Source organism: Alternaria arborescens, assembly GCF_004154835.1.
Source record: "Alternaria arborescens strain FERA 675 chromosome Unknown contig_72, whole genome shotgun sequence".
Classification (NCBI taxonomy): Eukaryota; Fungi; Ascomycota; class Dothideomycetes; order Pleosporales; family Pleosporaceae; genus Alternaria; species Alternaria arborescens.
In genome coordinates, this window is record NW_021167927.1 from 31,161 (window position 1) to 43,424 (window position 12,264).

At 50.0% G+C, this 12,264-nt stretch overlaps 3 protein-coding genes across 3 annotated transcripts; 2 read left to right on the forward strand and 1 right to left on the reverse strand.

The window, feature by feature from the left end:
- Positions 1–4,896: 4,896 nt before the first annotated feature.
- Positions 4,897–5,244, forward strand: AA0111_g12267 (hypothetical protein; the record flags this gene model as incomplete). Its single annotated transcript, XM_028646226.1, has 2 exons — positions 4,897–4,947; positions 4,999–5,244. The coding sequence occupies 2 exons, from the start codon at positions 4,897–4,899 to the stop codon at positions 5,242–5,244; spliced, it is 297 nt and encodes a 98-aa protein (XP_028500142.1).
- Positions 5,245–7,351: 2,107 nt separating this feature from the next.
- On the forward strand, positions 7,352–8,857 carry AA0111_g12268 (hypothetical protein; the record flags this gene model as incomplete). Its single annotated transcript, XM_028646227.1, has 1 exon — positions 7,352–8,857. One exon carries the CDS (start codon positions 7,352–7,354, stop codon positions 8,855–8,857), a length of 1,506 nt encoding a protein of 501 aa, XP_028500138.1.
- Positions 8,858–9,460: 603 nt separating this feature from the next.
- Positions 9,461–10,628, reverse strand: AA0111_g12269 (hypothetical protein; the record flags this gene model as incomplete). The annotated part of the gene is made up of 2 exons (XM_028646228.1): positions 9,461–10,352; positions 10,411–10,628. 2 exons carry the CDS (start codon positions 10,626–10,628, stop codon positions 9,461–9,463), a joined length of 1,110 nt encoding a protein of 369 aa, XP_028500139.1.
- Positions 10,629–12,264: the final 1,636 nt, after the last annotated feature.

A 12,264-nucleotide genomic window follows, 5' to 3' on the forward strand; every position in this document is an offset into this window, starting at 1 on the left:
TTGGGCAGGTGTGTGCAACGTGAAAGACAGAGAGGCGTATTCAGCGCTGACAAACGCCGTCGCAACTCGAGGTCCAACGCCCTCTTCAAATTGCTTCCCACCACGGGATCCGAGAGCCACAGTAGAGTGGCTGTGCACGAGTGCCGAGCAATCTGTGGATCGGCGGCAGATGATGTCGTTGGCTTGGGCGAGGGCAGCGTGGCCGGTATCCGCGAACTTGCAGCGCAACAGCGAGCTGGGCAGGCTTGGGGACTACGACGCTCAACCTTCTCACAACGAGGCCTGGCAGGTCTAATATTCACGTGTGCGAGGGGTAATCCATGGGTAATCGTGCACTGCCTCGTCCAAGTGTACGTTTTTCTGCAACAGGCCTGGCTTGCGCGATTTTCATAAACATCATGTACGCCAGTCGTCGCCAGTTGACCGCTGGAATCTCACTCGGGTGCGGGCCATCGGCGAAGAAGCCTTGCCTAATTGTGTTAAGAAACGGCACATGCTTAGCTATTCACTAATTCCACTCTGCACAACATGCCTTCCCTCGTTTGATCGTTTTGACGACAAAAGCGGTTCCCAGAGCTGGAATGATGGCATACCTCATAGTGGAGCGTGACCAGTCTAAACTATCGACACTTGAACTTGCCTTGCACTTGCGCTGACGTATGGTTACCACAAATTTCCTCTTCAGACATGTACCCGATCCAGAACATGACATCTCCTTCGTCTACCCTCTGACTGGTTTTCGTCATCCCCCCCAAAGCACCGTGACGCCACTGTACTTTGCACACCCATCATTCCATGATCCAGTTTGTCACCACTTCAACCTTCCACCGTCCCGAGGTCCGCCGAAACATGCGCCGGCAGTTACTATCTTCGAGTTCCAAGCTAATTTCATCAAGCGCTGCTGCACCTCGGTCCTGTCCCGCACAGCTTCATACAAATGCTTGGTAAGCCGTCTTCATGACATCTCTCCAGCCTCGCCAACAAAGCGGACCTTCGTGTCCCTTGGCCATATTTGCGCGAATTTGCAGAACCCCAAAACCCCGGGCGTACCATCTCATCTTCGACATCTGTTTACGTTTCCCAGATGCATGGTATGCTACAAGGAAGAGGGGCATTTCCCTCGAAACCTTGTGCCCCGCATTGCAGCCTGCAGCCAGGCGACATGAATAGCGCCCCTCATCGCACTCCTCCGTGCTCCTCCCCACCACTCCCGTTCCACTTCACCATGCACACCGCAACTCGCTACACCAGCCGCATGTACGACAGTTATTGTGGTGCTGACATCGGCCACTAACAAATACCGCAGCTGCCGCGAACCAAGCATAATGGCGACTGTCGTGCAGCGAGAGAGCTGCAAGCCTTTATGCATCAACGGCTACAGCTTTGCTCCATACCCTCGCACTGACCTCTTGTAGTCCTTGACCACGGTAAGAACCATTCACCCGGGTCTACACAATACAAGGTTACATCCGGCCAGATTCGTCTTATTGGTCGGAGCCTTTGTCTCAAATGCTCCTCCTGTTGACGACGCACTGTGGAATACCGTGCACTCGTCATTCCTCTGCCGTAATCTTGGGCGCAATACTGGCATTGCGCGTGTGATCGACTCACCTACCATTTTCTGCTGTTCCTTCTAAGCTCTGTCCCGCAAAGTTCCAGGCACATGCGTTCGTTTCAGACAATAAAGCGCTCAAATCGCCGCTTGGCAGCACCGATCGACTTGTCCATGACGACCACCATGCTGTAACGCTCAACGGTCAACAGGCGCGCAACCCGGTTGGCACTTCTTCCGCAGCCCGTTGCATCGCATAGGCGTTGTGACACACGACCGTCATGTAAAAGCGCATGGATTTGGCCCGCGGAAGCGGTCGCAGTCGCTGTTCCTGACTACTCGAATCGACATGTGTTTGCTCGTGGCTGTTGGTCGGGTGGTGATTGGTTCGTTGATCCCTGGATGTACCCAAGTAGACAACACAAGCGACGCATGTACCCGCGTGTTCACGTTAATCTCTAGGGCTATCACATTGACCGCGACTTACGCGAGTTTCCATCCCAGCTGTATGGGTCTGTTTGGACGGAGACTTGGTACCGCGATAGATGTGGGTTGCTCCATTTGTCTGTCTTTGTTGGCAGGAAATGGTATTCAGGTACGAGAAGGAGTGATTGGTAGCCAGAGGTAGCTGCGGACAAGATGGTGGTCGATCCAGTGTATTCACATCCTTTCTTTAGGCTGTTGGTAGGCTTGATTACGCGAACTGACGTTCTTCAACACTCTCTTCATATTCTGTAAAGCTTGAAAGCGATACCAGACGGGCTACCAACTCACATGGGTATAAATTTGTCTTTTCACACAAAATATTGTTGCCACATCCCTCTAGTCGATTGAGCTGAGTGGTGATCCCATGGTGAGCTTTCAGATCTTTTCAATTGCCTTGTTCTAACCCTTTAGTTCGTTTCGAAAGGAAAGTGAAAGGGACCATGTGCAGTCACTTCCCTCTCGGCCTTGCTCCCATACAGCGATACCTTACCGGCAACACATCCCATGCATCTATTCTCGAAAAGATCATTGCTTGAGACAGCTTTCGGCCTAGCGTGCATCCTGGTAGATATAAAATCATCGCTCTTCTGCCTTTTCTCACTCCTTCCCGTCTCGACCTCTACATTGTAAAGCTCCAAAAACAGTCTAAATGCTATGCATGTTCTTTGCCAGTCGGAAGTTATCAAAACGTTCAGTTTTTGGCCGAAATGTCCGCGATCGCAACCCATGTCCGCCTGGAAAGGAGCGATAGAAAAGAACATGGACTATCCTGCTCTTCTGGAATTACAAAGCTTACACGTCGATGTCAACTCCAAAACGGCAAATCAAATCAGCCATGGACTTTTCGCGGCCTCAGCAACCTGTTCACAACTATCATTTCACCACGTTGCATTCCCAGACAAAACAATGGCATAATGTCATATTTGCTTGTAATCCCTCGAGAATGGTTTCCATGGGTTGCTTCCGCCAGCCTAGAAAACTATAAAATCCCACCTTTGGTGAAGGCTACCTTCTCATCTACAGTCGCTTCTTTGTTAACATAAAATCGACGAAAAGCCCTTTCGATTTCTGTGCTGCCGAAAGCTATAAAGAAAGCATACATGTTTCCGTCCTCAAAAGCATATAAGAACATGCCCATGTTCTTATCTCTCTTCTCCCGAAAGACCAAGAATTTATAAACATAATGTGCATGATCGGTTCCGCCACATCTACGAGAACCGCTACTCCAGCAGAGCACCTTTCCACATAGAGCTTATTCTCCTCTTTTGCCAGAAGATTGCACAATAACCCTAGGATATTTGCAATTTTGTGAAAACCACCGAAACGAGCACATGTTCTTCCTTCGCCGAGTCCATAGGCACAGTGACCGATGGAGCATTCTTCTGGTTCTGGAATTGGTATAAAAGCCACAAAGTCGGTACGCTGGTTCCTTCGCCAACATCGAAAACTTCAAATACCAAAAGCACTCAATATCCACATGTCTGCTTGGATCTTCGTGCATAAAACATGCGCCCAGACTCACATTATCTTGATCAATCAATAAACATAACGAGGTGAAATTTTAGAGCACAAGAACCTTGCTGAAACCTGTCCCAATAACTGTCAAAAATTCCTATATCTGGATGCATGAGTAGGATAGGCGTTCGCCCATAGTAGTTCAAACGATACATGACTAGGCGCCTGTCCACCCTATGCCTTGGAGCGCTATCAAGATAGGGGACGAGACATTGACAGGCAAAGTCTTGTGACTGGTGCACCTCCGGTACAGCGCAGGCTCGATTTATCTCAGAACTCGTTTTGGTGCCGTCCGGGATGCCCGGAAGAAGGTCACCGCCAAATTGCGCTCAGAGCGCAAATAGGCTCGACGGTCAGCATTTAGCCCTTAGCTCTCAAGAAGAAAACAAATCAGTCGTCCAAGACAGCAAATTCGACAAATCCGAATTCGACAAATCCGAATGATAAGAGACGGCAGAGGGTGGGTAGAGTATTGCAAAACGAAGCAACAGGTTGGGTGGAAGAGTCCGGCCAAGACTTGAACAAACGATATAGGACACGTCCAAGTTGCTACGAACTTGATTACTAGAGCATTAGACACACGGTGGTTGACACAGTCGATACACGCTTAGCCCAGGCTCAACATGTCAGCCTCTCTAAGACCATCATGGCTTGCAATTTGATCGGCTACGCCTCGCCGGCGACCATCCGGCACCAGACTAGGTTCGGAACGATGCTTAGGCACTGGTTTTACCAGCAGGCAGACATGAAGCGGCTCGCACGATGTTTGTATGTCAGTACATGGACATTCATGCCGAGCATAGCATCGAGTCGGAGCGCGAACTAAACATGATAGGTCCAACCCAAGAAGGGAAATTATGTCAGCATGTTTTAGCACTCCTAGCGTGATCTTACATATACATATCATATCTGCCGTTCATTTACAAAGGTTTGGAAGGTAAGCAGTACCCATAAAACAGGCGTGAGTTTGGAAGCGCAATTGGGATGGTACAATTGCTAAGCCTACCTAGGTAAATATTGTTTACTAAGCGTAAGCAATATACAACCAGTAAGAACAAGTATGCAAGTCCCACTCAGGAAGTAACAGGGAAGTAGGAGCGAATATTAGATGAGGCTGTAAGACAGCACGTGCTACGATGACAGCGGAAGTACCGATGTAGAGACGGGGCAGCACAAAGTAAAGGAACTTCCTATATAAACGGCACCTACGTCCTTTGCAGAGTCCACCAGTACTGCAGCCAAATCTGACTTCATCATTACGCCCTTGAGCATTTAAGACTGTCCTATCACTTTACTCTGCCTTCATTCTAGCCCTTCAACCTTTCCGGCTTTCCATTTCTACAATGAAACTCGTATCAGCTCTTACCTGCGCTCTTCTGGCAACTGTCGCCCAGGTACATAAATCTGTCCTTCCATCCACGAAATAAGCTGACAGCCCTACGTAGGCCAATTACCGATGCAGGTGCACACCAGCTGGACGAGTAAACAATATTTCTGACGATTGCTGCCGGAGCCGGATTACTTTGTCTGATGGCACGCGTGTTACGGGAAATGTTGAGTCGGGAGGTTTCTGCGCTTACTATACGTCTGGGTGGTCGACCGCAGAGTTTTCCAACTCGTATGCCAATTGCTGCAGAGCTAGTAGCGGTAACCCTGCGACGAGTGATGGCGCGCAGTGTAATACGTTCTAAGGGAGGGGAACAGATTTGAGATGTGGAAGGGCTGGGTAGAGAGAGAGAGAGAGTGGGAGGAGTCAGCAAATGAATGGGGTGGTGTAGTGTAGCCGGATGTCGAGCATCGGAGCGCGTGTGCGAGATGTCCGTATACACCCAAAAGGTCAGACTCCCAGACATAGTAAAAGGTTGATCTTGTACTCTATCGATGGGCGCTAGTTTCCCATTAGTGATTACATGTACAAGCTACAATTAGCCCCTCTTCTTCTTCTTCTTCTTCTTCTTCTTCTTCTTCTTCTTCTTCTTCTTCTTCTCTACACTTCATCCTTTGTGGGTTTCTAAACTCGGGTCTTGGCCTGCATGAATTTCTTTCACTAGAGAGGCACGACATCCCCTTTCCATGACGAAAGCCAAAGAATGATGGAGATACTTATGCATGCGATACATTGGAATCTTGTCTACAAGTCCGAAAACCACAAACAGGCTGCCGATGAGCGACGAACAGTATGGAGTGTTGAGATGATTTCGTGCTCTTTGTAAGTAGCCGAGGGTTTGACGCAATCACTTGTATCTTCTTCACATTTTCAGAGTAATTCTGATTGCGAGATCTGATCCGACAGAGTTCAGGACCCATGGCTGCGAATTTAGTGCCGAGTCTGGGCTCGACAGCAGGAGTAACATGATGAGCGCGTCCCTCGATGGCGGAAAAGAAGAGGGTTGTCGCGTCAAGGGCCGCGAAGGCCTCAGGTCTATAATGAGACAGCTATTGATTTTGTGCTTTGAGTATCCGATTGCGGGTTTCTTGGTTGTATCGAAGGCAGACTTTTAGTGAGAAGACACTCGACCAAGTTCATCGTATACCTCTCGACGTCACTCGTCTAATGTGTTTTTGAACGAGAAGAGCACCGTCGGCTCGCGGCTGGGATTTGACGCATCAGTGTCTTCTTGAGCTTCTAGTAAATTCTATCTGGATAGGTATACAGTGAAGGACGTGAGCGCAATCTTTCGGATGGTCACAACATCTGCAGCACTGTTATCTTGCGCATAAACCCAAGACAGAGACGTCATGTGGCATGGGTTTGTTGCCCCTATGCAGACTTACAGGGCTATTTATCATCTTACAAACCCCGCATCATGGCCACGTGACACGGTGGCGGTATGCGCTGTCATGACTCAGCCTGGTCAGCACTTTAACTTATCACATCGCATCCCACATCGTAACTGCTCCAGCAGGATTTCTTTCACCGAGTGACGGTCTTTTATCTGGCCAACGAGCTCAACGATATTCGACATAGTGGTTTTCCAGGTCTGTTGAGACTGAAGTTGCACCATCAGCCTTACCAGAATCGACACAAGCATCGGTAGCACGGGCACCAAACGAACATCAAGATCAAATATGAAGGAAATCATTTCGCCCCCTGCCCACACATGTGCACATTGTGTGGATATAGTATTTCCAGGAAGACTGGAAAAGATACATATATCTATTATTGGCCCACCAGAAGATCCATTCGATAATCTACACTTTACTGATGAGAACCGATATCGCTTGGGTCTCTCTTTGATGGACCTCAGGCTCAAAGCTAACGCTGGGTGTGACTTTTCGCAATACCTCAAAGACGAAATAGAGTACAAAATGCACAGAGACGCAAATCCTGATGCGGTCCAGTTGTACACTCGTCTGACAGATTTCCATGGCATGATCATTGATCCCTTGATATGTCTACAAAGCTTGCATTACCAAGATAACATCCTCGAGGGTAGGAATGTGAGTCGCTGCTTTGTCACTGCTGGGAGTGCGGGAGGTTCCTTATACATATGCTGTATCTTAAGTGATACTTCAGGTAAGAGTCTCGCGGACTGATACAAGAAACGCCACCTCGAGTTGGAAAAGGCAACACCGCTGACAAATTCAGGAGCTGATCTTGGTGAGAAAGTGATGATCAATAAGTCAATTGCTCATAATCCACTGTCAGCTCGCACGGTCACGAATGTGCGTGAGTGGCTGAAGCATTGTGAAGACGAGCGGGACGGCTACCACAAGATCTGCTCATTGAGCGAGTGCGCGTATACTCCCACTCGCCTGATCAAGATATCAGGCCCTCCAGACCAGCTACAGTTAACAATGGTTTGTAGCGACGATGTGGAAGAGTATGACATGTCAAGATATGTGGCCCTGAGTTATTGCTGGGGTGGGGATCAACCGAACAAGCTGACACAAGAGAACCACGGTCTTTATAAGAAGAAAATTACTTGGGAATCTCTACCAAGAACTATTCAGGATGCTGCAAAAACGGCCCAGGTCCTGGGTTTTCACTACATCTGGATCGATTCGATGTGCATCATTCAGGATAGCAAGGAGGATAAGGAGGCTGAAATCAGTCAGATGACGAAGGTCTATGCTCATGCGGCATTGACAGTAGTCAATAAGAGGGGCGATAAAGTAACCGAGGGCTTTCTGCATCCCAGGACTCTGCCATCTGGAACTAGCTCTATACAATATCGAGCAAAAGATGGCCAAACACAGCGTCTTACTTTATCATTTGCTGATGCGTCAAAACGAGAGGAAAGTTCGGCTGTAAACACACGAGGATGGACTTTGCAAGAATACCTCCTTTCTCGTCGCCGACTCGTTATTGGCACTTGGTCGACAGAGTGGCTTTGTCGACGAGAAGTTGATGGTCACAGAGATGGCTGGGGCGCCAGCTACAGCTACCGCTCCCGCGCGGGTCTTCCCTCCGACCACGAAGGTGCGGGCTGGGCAGGCAAGGGCCCTTTTGGGTCCAAAGAAGCAGAGTCTGTCTACAGCAGTAGCTTCATCAACGCAGCTATGTTCTTCTCGGTAAATCCAAGATATCCATCCGGGCGACTGAACGAAGAGCTCGTCCGTGATTCCTGGTATGCAATCATTGAATCTTACAGCTGGCGGTCGGTGACAGTATCAGAAGACAGGATCCTTGCTATGTCTGGAATCGCTGAGAGGTTTGGAAATTTAATACCAGGACGATATATAGCAGGTATTTGGGAGAACATGATGCCTGCGAGCTTGTTCTGGATGAAGCGACATATGGCTACCGATAGACCAGTCGAGTATCGAGCTCCGTCCTGGTCATGGATATCGATTGATGGGCAAGTCGAACACCCTATCACCTATGACTACCTGTGCGAGATTTTTTCGATTGAGTACATGCTCGAGAATGCTGAAGCTCTCTATGGAGCGGTGCGTAGTGCCGCGCTTCATATCAGAGGTCCTGCTTTTAGTATTGAATGGCGATACACAAGACAAGATGGGAGGCAACAGGAAGATAAGGAACTACAAGAAGACCTGAGCGAGCTTAGATGGTTTCGAGATGGCAGCGATGATCCTCAGGATCCTCAGTTGACAGTGTACCTCGACGCTCGAGAACAGACAACAGAATGGAGAGAGGTCGTCCTGCTGGCTTACGGATTCTCATACTACGGTTCGGGTTTTAGACACAGTGACTGCATAGCCCTGACCAGGGTGGACCAAGTTGAAATTGACAACAAACTGCGACATCGGTTTCGAAGATTGGGAGTAGTACATTTTGGGAAGACCTCCCCTCTCCCACGTGTCGAAAGTTGGCCAGTAAGCTCCTACTATGTTATCTGATAATGCTATACATCGCCAACTCGGTGTATGATACCTATGCCGGCCAAGATCAGTCTCTTTCGTCAACATCACAAACGCAAGGAACTTGCTTAGATGGCAGCTCGTTATCGCAGTGCCGGTCGGAATGATCAGGTAGAACCGTGTCGCGTGGTGTTGGTCGTAGTGGTGGTAGGCTGGTTCTCTGCGAACGAGTGGGGGCCATAGCCGTTGGAGTGTGGAGGTGGGGCGAGATCCATATACACACATGACTGTGCATGCTGCCTGTGGATCAAACCCCGGCAGTACGTCAAGCAAGGTCGATGAAGAAGTTGGCATTCGTTTGCGAAGTCAGCGCTGGGGTGAGGGCAGCGACAGCACACGCGCGTTGAGATCAGTATGATATCCAATCAGTTCATTGCCGAAGCATAGAGGATTGAGTTCAAAGTCCCGGATAGATGAAGTAAACGCCCGCTTCATAAGCTTGCAGAGAGGACACTTTTGACGTACACATTGTCTTGAATTCGGTCTTTGTAGTTACCAATTGTGATTACATATCCACGGGTATCATTAATTAAACACGACTCACGCAAACATGAAAAAAAACATAAGAGAGAAAAAAGCGCTCTACACCTCCCTCTCTTGTACCCTCATCCCCTGCTTATGCAACGGTGTCTCATCCCCAAATACACTCAGCGCCGGCGCGTCATTACTACTCCTCGAGCTGCCCTCCACAAAGTCCTTCCTGTCCACGTAATCTTTCCGATCCTCATGCGTGATGCGCAGATCCGTGGTACACTGAATGCCACCCAGATCCAAGCTATCGTCGCTGTCGATCTTGCTGAGTCCCGGGCTGCGCACGTTTGTCGTATTGCGCTTGGACCGGTTAGTCAAGTGCATGGAGTTTGGCTGGTGCGAGAGTACGGCGGATCGGGAGTGCGAGTCCGGGCCAGAAGAGCTGTGGAACTCTTCGGGGCCCATGTCGCTTTGTTTTCCTTGGGCGAGGCGGACGACGAGGGAGGCCATGGACATTTCAATGTTGAGCTTGACAATGTAGACGACGGGGTGGAATTGGATGTATACGACTTGGTTCTTGAGGAACATGAGACCGATGAGGAGGGCGTCCATGGCGATGGATACGACCATGAGCTTGCCGTTGAAGCCTACGAGGGGCGCGTATTTGGTGAGACCGTGTTGTTCCACTAGCCTGATCTTGACGGTTCGAAGGAAGTACCAGTTCAAGCCGGCGTCGACGATTAGGATAAGGACCTTGCTGATCTTGTCCCAGACATTGTTGATCTTGACGTATGTCTCGCTGATCGGAGGGACGGTGTGAGATGGAATCCAGATACAGAAGACGGCGATGTTGATGGTAGTGATGAGTACCACCGTGCCCCATTTTAGGTTACGGATGGTACTCCGGTGTTCTGCGATGAGAGCGATACGGTTGATGATAATTTGCATAAGCAGCTGGACCTCGAAGACCCAGAAGAACAGAATGAAGAATAGGACTGGAACACTGGTGGCTCTTCGTTAGCAAAGACGTCCTGTAGTGTACAGTCTTCTAGACAACTTACGTTGGCCCGAGCCTGTCGTTCAAGAACAGCCATCCGATGATGCCAATAACCACGTTGACAAAAATCTCACCCCATATCATGTAGATGTAGGCAGATCGTAGCGGGCTGTGGTTCCTCCGTGTCTGCTTGACAGCCTCCCATACTGTCAAGAACCCAAACCCGATTGTGAAGCCGGCGGCCAAAGCGGCAAGCTGGAAGTCCTGTACGGATGCCGACATGGTGTGTGGTAAAAGTAACGCCGAAAGTTGGGGAAGGAGGAGTTCGGTCAAGAAGGTCCCAGACGGGAAGGATTCAGGGTCTTCAAAACGACCATATATCGTCGCTGGTACAGAAAGGAGACATGCCCCGTTCGAGAAGAGCGCTTTGCAATCGCCGATAGGTTCATCATGGGTAACTGACTAGCAGTGGGAGAGTGTTAGTGGACGGGACGGCATGCACCGCGGAGCTGTCAGCTTAGCGAGGGCCTTGGTTATCCTGCACTTCTTCTAACTGCCAATCACCGCGGTTCGACGCCATTCACTAGTAATTTGGTGTCCCAAAGGACCCTCGGTTGTGTTTGCGACTAGAGCTGCATTGCAAAGTGGAGCAGAACCCTTGCTTGGTATCGGCGAGCGGGACACTATGAACTCTAGCTTCTGACATCCAGAGTGCCACGCGGAAGTTAGATGTATGAGCTTGCTATCCGAAAGTGAGTGTCATCTTAACCCTGAAATTAGACACGGGTAATGTATACTCAAGGCGTCATACGGTTCATGTGCTTGGTGGTTTCCAGGCACCGCTATCGTCTGTTCTGGACGTCCAAATGCGAATTGCCACCGTGGTGACTTACAAGTCATGCTGAACCAAGGCATGGTAAACATACATGTCGCAATAATAAATCCGAAGACTGGGATTTCTGGGATCTTCCCAAGGGTGTGTTCCTACGTGGGTCCGCGGATCTTCGAACCTGTAGGAGACCGTTGACACGATGTGCATGAATGCACGACATGCGACTCCACTGTATGCTCGGCAAGGAGCAGACTCTGCACCGCCACTTCGTCAGTTGACCTGTTAGGCGGACGTACAGCATTGGTTCAACGTCGCCGACCTACAGACGTTGCGTAATTTTGGGCGTCGAGATGCCCGATCCGTCCTTCACCGATGGCTGACACGGAGCTGGTACGCGTCAGGTACTGACACCCGCTTGAGACCATCTCGAAGCATGGGGTCGTCTCTGCTGGTGTATTCGGGGTACGATCTTAGCCTCCGCAGCGGCCCCTGACTACATGAGTGAAAACGACCGAAGAAGACCCGCAATAATACAAGACGATGTGTGCAGTCCAATATCCTGCTGCGGTGCTGGTGGCCGATGTTAACCGAGCTGGCAATGTGGGCAGAGTCATGGAACATCGAATGATGACTTTGGCTCAGCTGATCGTAATCCTACAATTTTCCGATGCTGCGAGAGAAGGTCGTCGCAACAAAGGTCGAAAAATCAACGTGTATGGCGCTCTTCCTGGTGAAGTCCAATCTTCGAAAATCCTTCCTTTCCAATCGGCGTCTCTCCGGTTTCCGGCAGTCTGGCCAAACGCGTCCCTGCGAACCGGCTCCAAGACCGTGCGCAGGCGTTCTCGCTACCGGAACACATGGCGTCGAAGGCCCGGTCCAGATCTGGAGAATGAACTGAGTGTGCGCTCGCCGTCCCGTATTGTGCAGTTCGTGGCTTATCGTGTTGTTCGTAATCGACATTCGCCGACTGATGTGTCAAGGCCAAGCAGCGCCGCTAAGGTTTACTTGAAAGAGCGGCATGAGCTGCTGCTGGCGACTTGGGCGAGTCGAAGGTCCCAGTCTGGCGCGGCGCGTCTGCGGGTTATC